The sequence below is a fragment of the Nomascus leucogenys genome, chromosome 4 (assembly GCF_006542625.1).
Source record: "Nomascus leucogenys isolate Asia chromosome 4, Asia_NLE_v1, whole genome shotgun sequence".
Lineage (NCBI taxonomy): Eukaryota > Metazoa > Chordata > Mammalia > Primates > Hylobatidae > Nomascus > Nomascus leucogenys.
Window position 1 is genome coordinate 99,123,776 of NC_044384.1, and position 12,149 is coordinate 99,135,924.

The window sequence follows — 12,149 nt, forward strand, 5'->3', positions numbered from 1 at the left end:
AAATGGGCAAAGGACTTGAATGGACCTTTCTCCAAGGAAAATATACAGCTGGCTAATAAGCACATGAAAAGATGCTCAGCATCACTAATTATTAGGAAAATGCCGTTCAAAACTATTGTGTGATACCGCTTCACACTCATTAGGATGGTTACTTTAAAAAAATAATTATTATTATTATTGGTGTGTATGTGGAGAAATTGGAACCTCTGTGCAGATAGTGGGAATGTAAAATGGTATAGATGCTGTGGAAAACAGTGTGGCAGTTCCTCAAAAAATTAAACATAGAATTACCACGTGATTAAGAAATTCCATTTTGCATATGTTCCCCAAAGAAATGAAAGCAGGGTCTCAAAGAGGTATTTGTAAACCTATGTTCACAGCAGCAGCATTCACAATAGCTAAAACATGGAAGCAATTCAAGTATCCATCAAGAGGTGAGGGGATATGCAAAATGGTGTGTACATACAATGGAATATTCAACCTTTAAAAGAAATTTTGATATGCTGTAACATGGATGAAGCTTGAGGACATTATGCTAAGTGAAATAACCCAGTCACAAAAGACAAATACTGTATGATTCTATTGATATGAGTATAGGCGTAGTCAGAAGTCATAGAGACATAGACAATGATCCAGAACATTAAAAAAAAAAAAAAAATCAGAGACAAAATAGAATGGTAGTTGCCAGGGACTAGGGAAAGAGGGAAACAGGAAGTTACTGTTTAATGGGTATAGAGTGTCAGTCGTACAAAATGGAAAGAGTTCTAAAGATGGATAGTCATATTAATTGCATAGCATTATGGATGTATTTTATACTACTAAACTGTACACTTAAAAATGGTCAAAGTAGGCTGGGTGCAGAGGCTCACACCTATAATCCCAGCACTTTGGTTAGCCAAGGTGGGCAAATCACTTGAGATCAGGAGTTTGAGATTAGCCTGCCCAACATTGTGAAACCCGTCTCCACTAAAAATACAAAAATTAGCCAGGCCTAGTGGCAGGAGCTAGTAATCCTAGCTACTCGGGCGGCTGAGGTAGGAGAATTGCTTGAACCGGGAAGGTGGAGGTTGCATTGCAGTGAGCCTAGGTCGCACCACTGCACTCCAGCCTGGGTGACAGAGTGAGACTCCATCTCTTAAAAAAAAAAAAAAAAAAAAAAAAAGGTCAAGGTGGTAAATTTTGTGTTTTTCAAATTGGGGGGGGAAGTAACCTTTTCTTCAGTGCCCATTTTCTCTCCATACCTCCCAATATCAAATTGCTTTTTTCTTTTTGTTAGAGAGACAGGGTCTCTGCTCTGTTGCGTAAGCTGGCATGATCACCTCGAACCTCTGGGCTCAAGGGATCCTTCTGCCTGGGATCACAGACACATGCCACCATGCCCCGCTAATTTTTTTAAATGTTTCTGTAGAGACCAAGTCTTGCTTGTTGCCCAGGTCTTGAATTTCTGGCCTTAAATAATCCTCTCACCTCAGCCTCCCAAAATATTGGGATTACAGGTGTGAGCCACCATACCCGGCCTTTTAAAATCTCTTCTGTGAAAGCTAAAAAAAATCCGTAATGTCATGGAGTATATTTTTGGACTCTGTGTAATATCTCTGAAAGTCAAAAACCCTGATTTCCAGATAGACACAAAATTCATGAGCTTTTAATTTATTTTTAAATAGATCCTGACCTAATTTCTGTTTCTGTAAAAACAGCAGGGTCTCAAAGAGGTATTTGTAAACCTGTGTTCACAGCAGCAGCATTCACAATAGCTAAAATTTCTGTTTCTGTAAAAAGCAGAACAGGTGACCATTCCCAAAGAATCATAAAAATTCAAAACATTCCAAAGAATAAATATCTTTAAGGAAAGTTAACCAAAAATCTTAAGCTGGAATCAAATGAATGTGTTCAAAATCACTTGGTTTGCCTTCCATCTTTTAATCAATCTCTGTGAATTTTGTTATTACCTGTACATTCCAAGCTCCTTTCTTACATTACAAATTTTCTAAGATATTTATTGTTTTCAGGAAATCAATAAAAATTCCTAGACTTTTTGGTATAAAGAACAGAAAAAGTTTAATTGGTCCCGCTGTGTCTTCTTGTTTATTTAAATTAAAAATAAACTTAAAAATATCAAAAGTTGGCCAGATGAGGTGGCTCACATCCATCTGTAATCCCAGCACTTTGGGAGGCTGACGCCAGAGGATCGCTTGAACGTGGGAGATGGAGGTTGCAGTAAGCCAAGATCATGCCGCTGCACTCCAGCCTAGGTAACAGAGTAAGACCCTGTCTCAACAAAAAGGAAGAAGTAATATTATAAAATATGATGCTTTATAGCGGAATACCCAGATAGAGTCAAGAAGCAGATAAAACTACCTTAGCTAAGTAACAGTAAGTTGGCTTCATGGCAGATATTTAAGCTTCCAAATAGGAGGGATTAAAATTCTTGTGCTTGCTGGATTCTAGGAAATAAGGCTGGCTAACAAGGTATGTTTCATGCTTTTGCATTTGTAACTTTCATTTTCACCATTTGATCGGTAGTAATTTTTTTTTTTTTTAATAGAGACAGGGTTTTGCCATATTGCCCAGGCTGGCCTCAAACTCCTGAGCTCAAGCAATCTGCCCGCCTTGACCTCCCAAAGTGCTGGGATTACAGGCGTGAGTCACCACACCTGGCCTTGATCAGTAGGATTTATGGTGCTTTTATTTAATCCAGACCTTGGAGGTCCTGTATACAAGTAGGATACAGAAAATTAGTTTTTTTGGTCTTACTAAAATAACATGGAAATTAAGGCTGACATTCATTAGGGAAATAGCCTAGAAATATGTCTTTTATATTCTTTGCGTTGGGAAAAGATAGTGATATAGTCTTACAGATGTTAAGAAGTTCCCTGTCCAAAATTTTGAACAATTTTTGTTCTTGGTTTCCTTTCTCCTTCATTATTATTTTTTTAATTATTTAAATAGTCTTATTATAGTAGCTTAGTTCAAAAGAAGACAAATTCTTAGCCAGCTCAGTCTCCTGCCAACACAGCCTTCTTCCAAGTTGAAATTTTCTAATATAAACTTTGCTTTAAGTCAGTAATATCTCCCCTCCCCTTTCTAATTTATAATGGCCATTGTGTGGCACACAGGGGAGAGTAAGGAATAGGGAAGTTGTTGAAGCCCAGCACACTAAAGTTCTGAAGGGTCAACTATTATGTCTAATATTGCTGCCTTCCGCGGATTGTGAGCCACTGGTGCCTGACAGGAGCCTTACTGTGCCTATGATCCCTTCCATTGTGGTCTACAGAGCAACAGGGAGGTCTAGGGGCAGTGCTATTCAACAGAACTTTCTGCAATGATGAAAATGTTTTATTATCAATATTCCGATGTGATAGACACTAGTCACATGTGGCTAGTGAGCACCTGAAATGTGGCTAGTGCAATTAAGGAATTAGATTTTAAGTTTTATTTAATTTTAATTTAAATAGCCACACATGGCTAGTGGCTACTATATTGTACAGTGTACCCCTAGGAAGATCTATTGGCAGAAGGAAGATAGTTGAGTTTCCCCAAAAGCAACAAAAATGGAAGAGTAAGCAGGAACTAGATAGTGTGGACTCCATATGCTACCTTCTGCTGTACTGGGATTTGTCCCCCCTATTTTTTTTTCTTTTTCCTCCCCCACAACCCTTGATTAATAGTAATCTGATAAATATCTGCAGGTTTATTATTTGTTGTTATTTGCAAGTTTGGGTTTTCTGTCTATTTGAGGGTGTTGAGAACATCTAGCACTCCACTCTTTGAGCTGACGGGAACAAGTCTGAGGCTGTAATTTGAACTCTAGGTGCTAGCTACACAACCTGGTACTGAGAGCTGAATTTGTGCTTAGCTGTTGTTTGCTTCATCACAGAGATGTTCTCTAATATTCATCTGTTGGAGAACAACACAGAATCTGAGTATGATTTTGGTAAATTTTAAATAAAACTTTACATGGAGATGCCATTCTAAGAGAAAATTCATTTATTCTGTGAAGCTGTTTATACATATTATTGTTAACTGTCTTTGTGATTTTGATGGTTAACATGCAAATGCTACAATCAAAAGATTTAAAGTCTATCTTGTCTAAATCCATATAGTGTTACAGCAAATAGTGATTATACTTTGTACAAAGTACATAGGGCTTTATGATAGTTGATACAATAATAATGATTGTGTTTAAGGGAGATACTTGAAATCTTAAGACTTTTAAGTAAAAATCCCAATTTTAAGCTGCCAATTTATTATGTGTTTATATTGGAAGAATAGAAGTGAATGGACTCTGATATATCTATCTCTCTTTTACCATCATGAGACCACTCTTTATAAATACTTTGCACTGTCAGTACTGTCTCTTTAACCCTTATGAACTAGAATGGCCTTTTGTTTTCAGAAATGGGTAGATCACCATGATTCTTCACTGAGGTCACTTAAAACCTCCCTAATTTTCGTCCCTTCATAAGGTTCGCTTATTAACTATTAGGATTTTTCCATTAGGGTTTTTTCCAAGTAGAATATTTGCTTTGTAATTGCCTTCTTTACTAGGTCTTTACTAGGTCTTATTATTTCTTATAGTGTTTTAGTTTATTCTTTTGGATTTTCAAGTAAACTCTCATATTACCTTAATGTAATGGTGCTTTTGCCTCCTTACTTTGTATCTCAAAAGTCATTTTTAAGTTCCTAATCAGTATTACCAGTAAAGATACCATCTAGTGCTTGTCAAGATTTTGCATTGAACTTACAGGAAAAATGTTTCATAATTTTCATGATAGAAAATTCTGGCAATTTCTTTGTCTTTCACAGAACAAAGCTGAAGAATCAAGAATATGAAACTTTAGATCATTTGGAGTGTGATCTGAATTTAATGTTTGAAAATGCCAAACGCTATAATGTGCCCAATTCAGCCATCTACAAGCGAGTTCTAAAATTGCAGCAAGTTATGCAGGTGTGATTTATTGTTTTTGCTGAGTTTGTTGTATATATGATTAAAATAATTTTGCATGTTTTGAGTGTGTTCTAGTAAGATGTGTGATCCCCCCACCCTCAGCAGTAATATTACATCATTTGGCTGGGTGTGGTGGCTCACACCTGTAATCCCAGCACTTTGGGAGGCCAAGGTAAGAGAATCACTTGAGCTCAGGAGTTCAAGACCAGCCTGGGCAACATAGCGAGACCCCCATCTCTACAAAAACTGCAAAAATTAGCCGGTCCTGATGGCACACACCTGTAGTCCCAGCTACTCAGGAGGCTGTGGTGGGAGGATTGCTGGAGCCCGGGAGGTGGAGGTTGCAGTGAGCCAAGATTATGCCACTGCACTCCAGCTTGGGCAACCAAGTGAGACCCTGTCTCAAACAAACTATATATATATATAAAATATGTATTTTATATATTATACTTATATATTATATATTTATTATATATTTCATCCACAAGTACTGCTGAATATTTTTTTGGAGTTGTCATGGCCATATAGAGTAGAAATAATAATTGAGATGGGGCTAGCCTTCTGATTGGAGGAAGCAGGGATTAGTCCCTGTACAGTAATTTTGGGATTCTCATGAAGTCACCCTGTAATCACAGATGATATTCCATCATTTAGATTTTATTCCTTTGGTTCTAGACTTTGTTAAAGTAGGGCTGATTCTATGAGAAAGGACATCTGAAAGCAAATTAATCTTTGTATATTGTCTATGAATTTATCAGATCCTCTCTGAGAACCGTTGGAAGGACATCTCAGGTCATGGTTCATCTGGGGGTTTTAAGATGAAAAGGTAGATATGAAATACAAATTGGGTCTATCTGACAGTTTTTGGTAGAATCTTTCTGGAAAGGCAAATCTCTGAACAAGGAAGCAACAAAGGCAATTTTAGATCACCCATAGAATCTTCATTTTATATGATTAAGACTGAACCTTAGTGCTAAGACTTTCAGGTATTACCTTTTTAGTACTCTGTACATTCCCTAAGCCTGCTGTGCCTAGACTTTCAGCTCTGTTTGGCAGAAGGCCTTTAAAAATGCATGTGTTGAAAAGTAGATCTTCTTTAACTTCTTGCATTAAACTTTATTCTTAGCCACACTGTCCCTTAGAAGTCAGGAGTACCAAAGGCCCTCTTTGAGTTGGTTTTACTTAAGTAGGACAACCAGAGCAGGATGCTTCTACAGCTTGCCTCAGTGCTTTTAACCAGTTAGCACCCATTATAGTCGTAAATGCTCTGGCTGGTATTGACTCCTCAACCCTATAGATCCATTTTTTAACCTACTCTTTTTGTCATGCAGGCTTTTGTTAAAATTGGTTATTGAAAATGTTTAATGACTCTTTCATTTTGTACATCTTGCATGTGATTTTATTTTTCTGAGTGAATCTGATATGTCTAGCTCTTTAACATTCATATATTCAGAGGACTGTTTGGCACATGAGCTCAACTCCTGAGATATGCTCTGTTTTAGGCAAAGAAGAAAGAGCTTGCCAGGAGAGACGATATCGAGGATGGAGACAGCATGATCTCTTCAGCCACCTCTGATACTGGTAGTGCCAAAAGAAAAAGGTATATACTCTTCTTATAGCTGGGGACATCTCAGTTCCTATTAATTTTGTTTTAGATAAGTGAAGAAAATATATATTTTTTAAGCTATCAAGTTGTAAGCTTTAAATATATGGTAATGTGTTCTCTTTTAAAATTCATTTGCAATTGGATGATTAGCTTTTTTTTGTAAAAGTGCCATGTTACTTTTAGATGACCCAGATGAAAATGACTACTACGTATGTAGCTTGGCAAAACATGTTATTCTGTTTGCCGTCTGGTTTTTTGTTTTTTTTTTTTAATGTGGCATTTTAAGAATGCCACTTAAATCTAACTTGGGTAATTTCTACATGGTGAATTACCAAGATGCAATTTGAATTAGGAAAGGTAAGGAGAAATTTGATACTACCACTGCAGTGAGGTAAGCCATTGGTCCTACCCTTTGTTTGTCCTTGTTCACCTCATCTTTATTTGCCATTTTAAGAATGTCAGATTATAGCCGGGCGCAGTGGCTCACGCTTGTAATCCCAGCACTTTGGGAGGCCGAGGTGGGCGGATCACAAGGTCAGGAGATCGAGACCACGGTGAAACCCCGTCTCTACTAAAAATACAAAAAAATTAGCCGGGCGTGGTGGCGGGTGCCTGTAGTCCCAGCTACTCGGAGAGGCTGAGGCAGGAGAATGGCGTGAACCCAGGAGGCGGAGCTTGCAGTGAGCCGAGATTGCGCCACTGCACTCCAGCCTGGGCGACAGAGCAAGACTCCGTCTCAAAAAAAAAAAAAAAAAGTCAGATTATAAAATAACAAATCATAACTTCTTATAGCTCATAAAATGTTGAGCTAGATTTTTGGTTTTTTTTTCCTATCTAACCTTTCTCTCAACTTCCCTAACCTTTTCTCCTTCTCACGGGTTTTGTGGAAGGGGATCTTACTGTGAGATTCTGAAGCTGGGATCCTATAAGGAATTTTGCAATATTATCTCTCGCCACGCAAAAGTTTCTCTCGCCTGATCGTTGTGGAACACTATATTGTCCTTTAATTATGACTGCCTCACCATCTTTGCAGCAACAGTCAATCCAGGGAAGATACCTTCAATAAGGAATAAGCTAATCACTAATAGCAAGGCTTGGCAGATTCAAAGTTGAATGAAGTCTTTAGTAACTGTTGACACAGTCTGTACCTGCATTAAGAGGTCCACTACTAAGAATTTCATCCTTCCAAGTTCTTAATTCCTTGTTATACCAGCAACAGTGGAGGAAAAGTGTGAAACCAGATCAAAGATATCAAATCAAGAACAACTTTGAGTGTAATTATGTAACTCTACTACAGCATCACCTGTGTTTTCCAGATCAGTCACCTATCAAAGATAAAAACTTATCAGGCAAAAGAAGGTAATGGAGGCAAAAGTGATGGTACAATTAGTGCCAACACTGGATGAAAAGAAAGATCTTAAATTAGTTGAGTATTAAGAAAACAGTTCCAACGAAGCATTAGCCCAGGCCAGATCCTCGAAAATTACATATCTCTGTGGCTAGTAGTCTGTGGGACACCCAAATAAGCTAAAGTTTTTGGCCAGGCACAGTGGCACACACCTGTAATCCCAACAGTTTGGGAGGCCAAGGCAGGTGGATCACTTGAGGTCAGGAGTTCGAGACAAGCCTGGACAACGTGGTGAAACCTCATCTCTACTGAAAATACAAAAAAATTAGCCAGGCGTGATGGTGGGCGCCTGTAATCCCAGCTACTCGGGAGGCTGAGGCAGGAGAATCGCTTGAACCTGGGAAGTGGAGGTTGCAGTGAGCCGAGATTGTGCCATTGCACTCCAGCCTGGGTGACAAGAGCAAAACTCTGTCTCAAAAAAAAAAAAAAAGTTTTTGCCCTAAAACCTCCTGTAAAAAGGCAGTTAAGCATTATGTTCTTAAAATAATAAAAAAAAATCTTACTTCAGACAATAAGTCTCTTTACAAAGAGGTTTCCTAGGGAAGTGTTTTGTACAAATGAAGTGAAAAACACAAAAGAATATAAATCATCCACTAAAAAAATAAAAGAATCTGAGTTTGAAATGTAGACATGAGTGGACGTTAAAAGATTGAAAGGATTAAGTCTTATACTTTGGACTATGAAAAAGGAAATAACATGATCAGAGTTATGTTGAGAGGTTTTGGTAATAAGAGATTTCTTCAGAAGTCAGGCAGACAGTAGTCTAGAAAATTAAGCTAATCTTGGCCGCAGAAGTCAGGGCTAAGTTTTCCAAGTACCACTTGACTTGACTTCTAAGTGCTGTGTATGATTCTGCCTTCGCCTTTTTTTTTAATACCAAAGAATGTGAGAAAAATTGATTGTGGGTATATTCTCTTCATTCTGGAGGTGCATTCTTTCTGCCAACATCTGTCTTCCTTGTTGAAATGTTTCAAATATTTTCTTTGGTACTTTGGACTGAATAATATTTTTCTTCAACCATACATGGTTTGTACATTATCCTCCAATGTTGCTTGTTTTGTTTCTCTTTACATGTAATGTTTGTTTCTGCTTTCCCAGGAACACTCATGACAGTGAGATGTTGGGTCTCAGGAGGCTATCCAGGTGTGCAGTCCTTTTTTATGCATAAACATTCTTTTAAAGTGTATCTTCTGTGGCATGATCAGTACTGATTAGGTGAAAAGTGAAGCCTTAAGCATGTGAAAAAAAGTCTTTATTGGGGTGCCAGTTTATTTTATGAATAAAGAAAGCAGTACAGCTTAAAAAAATCTTGTTAGCAAAATAAATTCAGAATTAACCTAGTTCAGAAGTAGCCTTAATTTGTTGCTAGCTTTGCCAGGGACAGAAAGCCCCCTCACCAATCATTGTGGCTGTGTTTCTGTAGCGAAAGGTAGAATGTGGCAGTGCTGGTGCAGGACTGGCAGGTGCTGATTCCCTTTCAGGGATGCGTTTTACAGATTGAGGGTGGTGGAGGGATCAAAATCAGCTTCACAGTCCGAGTGACATCAGTGCATGTGGACACCTATGCATTGGGTCAGTGCTTCTTGAGCATGAATACATTTCCTCAGTCTCTGATCTTGTTCATGTCTTTTATAAAAAGCATTCTTTTGCATGTTACTTATGATTTGAAAACAACCTATGTAATAATTGTGTAGTGCTTTTGTTTTCATGTGAATTTGCCATCTGACGTTCACAAAGTATCAGTTGCTTATAGAACACTAAACTCTGCTCTTACAGTTTATAAAGGAGAACATTTAGTCATCTCTTTTACCTGCCAGGAACATATAGGCCAAGGAAAGAGGCAGGTTGAAAACAAATGAAGTCATTTGGAAGCAAGGTAGTAAAATAATTGCATAAGGTACACTACTAAGCAGTTGTACAGTATCATTGCATGATTGCCCAGATAGCTTTAGGAAAGATTATTTTCCCACCATACTTTCCCTTGAAAGTTAAGTGTCTTGAGCTTACCCACATGTTACTACCATATGTATTCCACTCAGTAAAATTGCTATGTCATCATTGTCATCTTCCTAATATTTTCCTAAAGAAAAGTTTTCTTAATTAAATGGTAAATTTAAGAAAAAGACCATGGATTATATTCTTTCATATTATTCATAATGTATGGCATTAAAACTAGGTGGTAGTGGAAATAGAAATGGAAGGCATCACTGGGTAGTGTTATAACCCTGAGTTCTAGAGCCTGACTGCCTAAGTTCCAATCCCAGCTGTTCTTATTAGCTCTGTAATCTAAGCCTCATTTCAACTTTATCTGAAAAACAAGTTAATGACAGTACCTTCATAGGATTGCTGTGAGGACCCAGTTAATATGTTTAAAGCTCTTAGAACTGGGTCTGGATGCACTGAGTACGCAGTAAATGTAGCTGATTATTTTCTTGAAGTAGCGCCTATTGATCTCAGGACTAGGTAGATTTTGGTTTTGTTTTTAGTCAGATGTTACTTGTCTGGGAAGACTCATTGGAAAAGATGAATGAAAAGGTTTTATTTCTTGAAGACTTGAAGGTGAAATATAGCAAGCCTTGTAAAAGAAAGAACGTTTGGGTTTACTTAGCTTACTAGTAAGCACAACTGAAGCTCTTTAGGTGGGGGAGCTAAATGCTGGGACACCTTAAAGCCTGTAAACAGGGTTGACTTTGATTAGAGAGGTTGTTGGTAAGTGCCAACTGTTATTTTTTAGGAAACAGGATCTCGCTGTGTTGCCCAGACTGGAGTGCGGTGGCTATTCACAGGTGTGATCGTGACACATTGTAGCCTCAAACTCCTGGGCTCATGTGATCCTCCCACCTCAGCCTCCTGAGTAGCTGGGACTATAGGGATGCATCACTTTGCCGGGCTGTGCCAACTTTTGGGAAAGGAAGGGACATAAAAGCAGCATGGTGATTATCAGCTGATTCAAATGTCTGTTCTGGTTATTTACTTTATGGCCTTAGGTATTCATTTGCTGTCTCTAAGCCTCAGTTTTTATATCTGCATAGTTGGGGTAATAATTGTACTTGATTCTGAATTTGAAGATTAAATGAGAGTGCATAGTGTTTAACATTTGGTAGAAGTATTAGTAGCTATAGTTTACAACTGTATATAGGAATTGTGTGTGTGTGTATTTGCAAATATTAGTATATATAATAATAAATAGTAGCTTTTTTTAGAGGAACAATATTGATAAGGGCATTTGACAAAGTGGTCAGCCACAAAGTATGAGAGCCGAGGACTTACACTGTGGCATGAAACATTAAAAGGAAAACAGGATGTAGAAGGGCTGTGGAAGTCTTCTAGAACTTGCTGATCAGCCAGGGGGAGAAAAAGTGACTGGTTTAGGTGTTTCAGGTTGGGTTGGGTTCCGGAGGATAGTGTTGATGGTGATCCTGGAAAATCACATTTGCCATCTCACATCAGGGATTCAGAATAGAGCCTCTGCTAGTGCATAAACTTTGTGCAAATTAGAAAAAGCAGCCATTTCTCAAGACACTTGACTTGCATGAATTGGAAAATTGTTGTAATATACTTATTTTGATGGCACAGGACCCTTTATGTCCCATTTCCTATGAAATTCTAAAATTGTAGTGTACTTATTACAACAGTATCTGTGATCTGAATTGTTGTCCTCCTAAGTATTTTTTTGTCTTCCTTTTTTTTTTTTTTTTTTTTTTGAGATGGAGTCTCGCTCTGTCTCCCAGGCTGGAGTGCAGTGACACGATCTTGGCTCACTGCAACCTCCGCCTCCTGGGTTCAGGTGATTCCCCTACCTCAGCCTCCTAAGTAGCTGGGATTACAGGCGCATGCCACCACACCTAGCTAATTTTTGTATTTTTAGTAGAGACAGGATTTGCCATGTTGGCCAGGCTGGTCTCGAACTCCTGACCTCAGGTGATCTGCCTGCCTCGGCCTCTCGTAGTGCTGGGATTACATGCGTGAGCCACCATGCTTGGCCTTTTGTCTTTTTTGAGACAGTCTCCCTCTGGTGCCCAGGCTGGAGTGCAGTGGCACCATCATGGCTCACTGCAGCCATGATCTTCTGGGTTCAAATAATCCTCCCACCTCAGCCTCATGGGTAGCTAGGATCACAGGCATGTGCCACCATGCCTGACTATGCTTAAAGAGATGGTGTCTCACTGTATTGCCCAGGCTGGTCT

General features: G+C 38.5%; 1 protein-coding gene across 13 annotated transcripts in view; it reads left to right on the forward strand.

The window, feature by feature from the left end:
* The window catches only part of PBRM1 (polybromo 1), a 141,106-nt gene that overhangs the window by 50,942 nt on the left and 78,015 nt on the right, over nucleotides 1-12,149 (forward strand). For 7 of the 13 annotated variants that reach the window (XM_012496530.2, XM_030811634.1, XM_030811636.1 and 4 more), the window contains 3 exons: nucleotides 4,807-4,948; nucleotides 6,451-6,548; nucleotides 9,061-9,105. In XM_012496530.2, the coding sequence (XP_012351984.1) occupies nucleotides 4,807-4,948; nucleotides 6,451-6,548; nucleotides 9,061-9,105 (285 nt within the window). The remainder of the gene's footprint in view (nucleotides 1-4,806; nucleotides 4,949-6,450; nucleotides 6,549-9,060; nucleotides 9,106-12,149) is intronic. The other 6 variants (XM_030811643.1, XM_030811641.1, XM_030811633.1 and 3 more) reach the window with 1 other exon arrangement.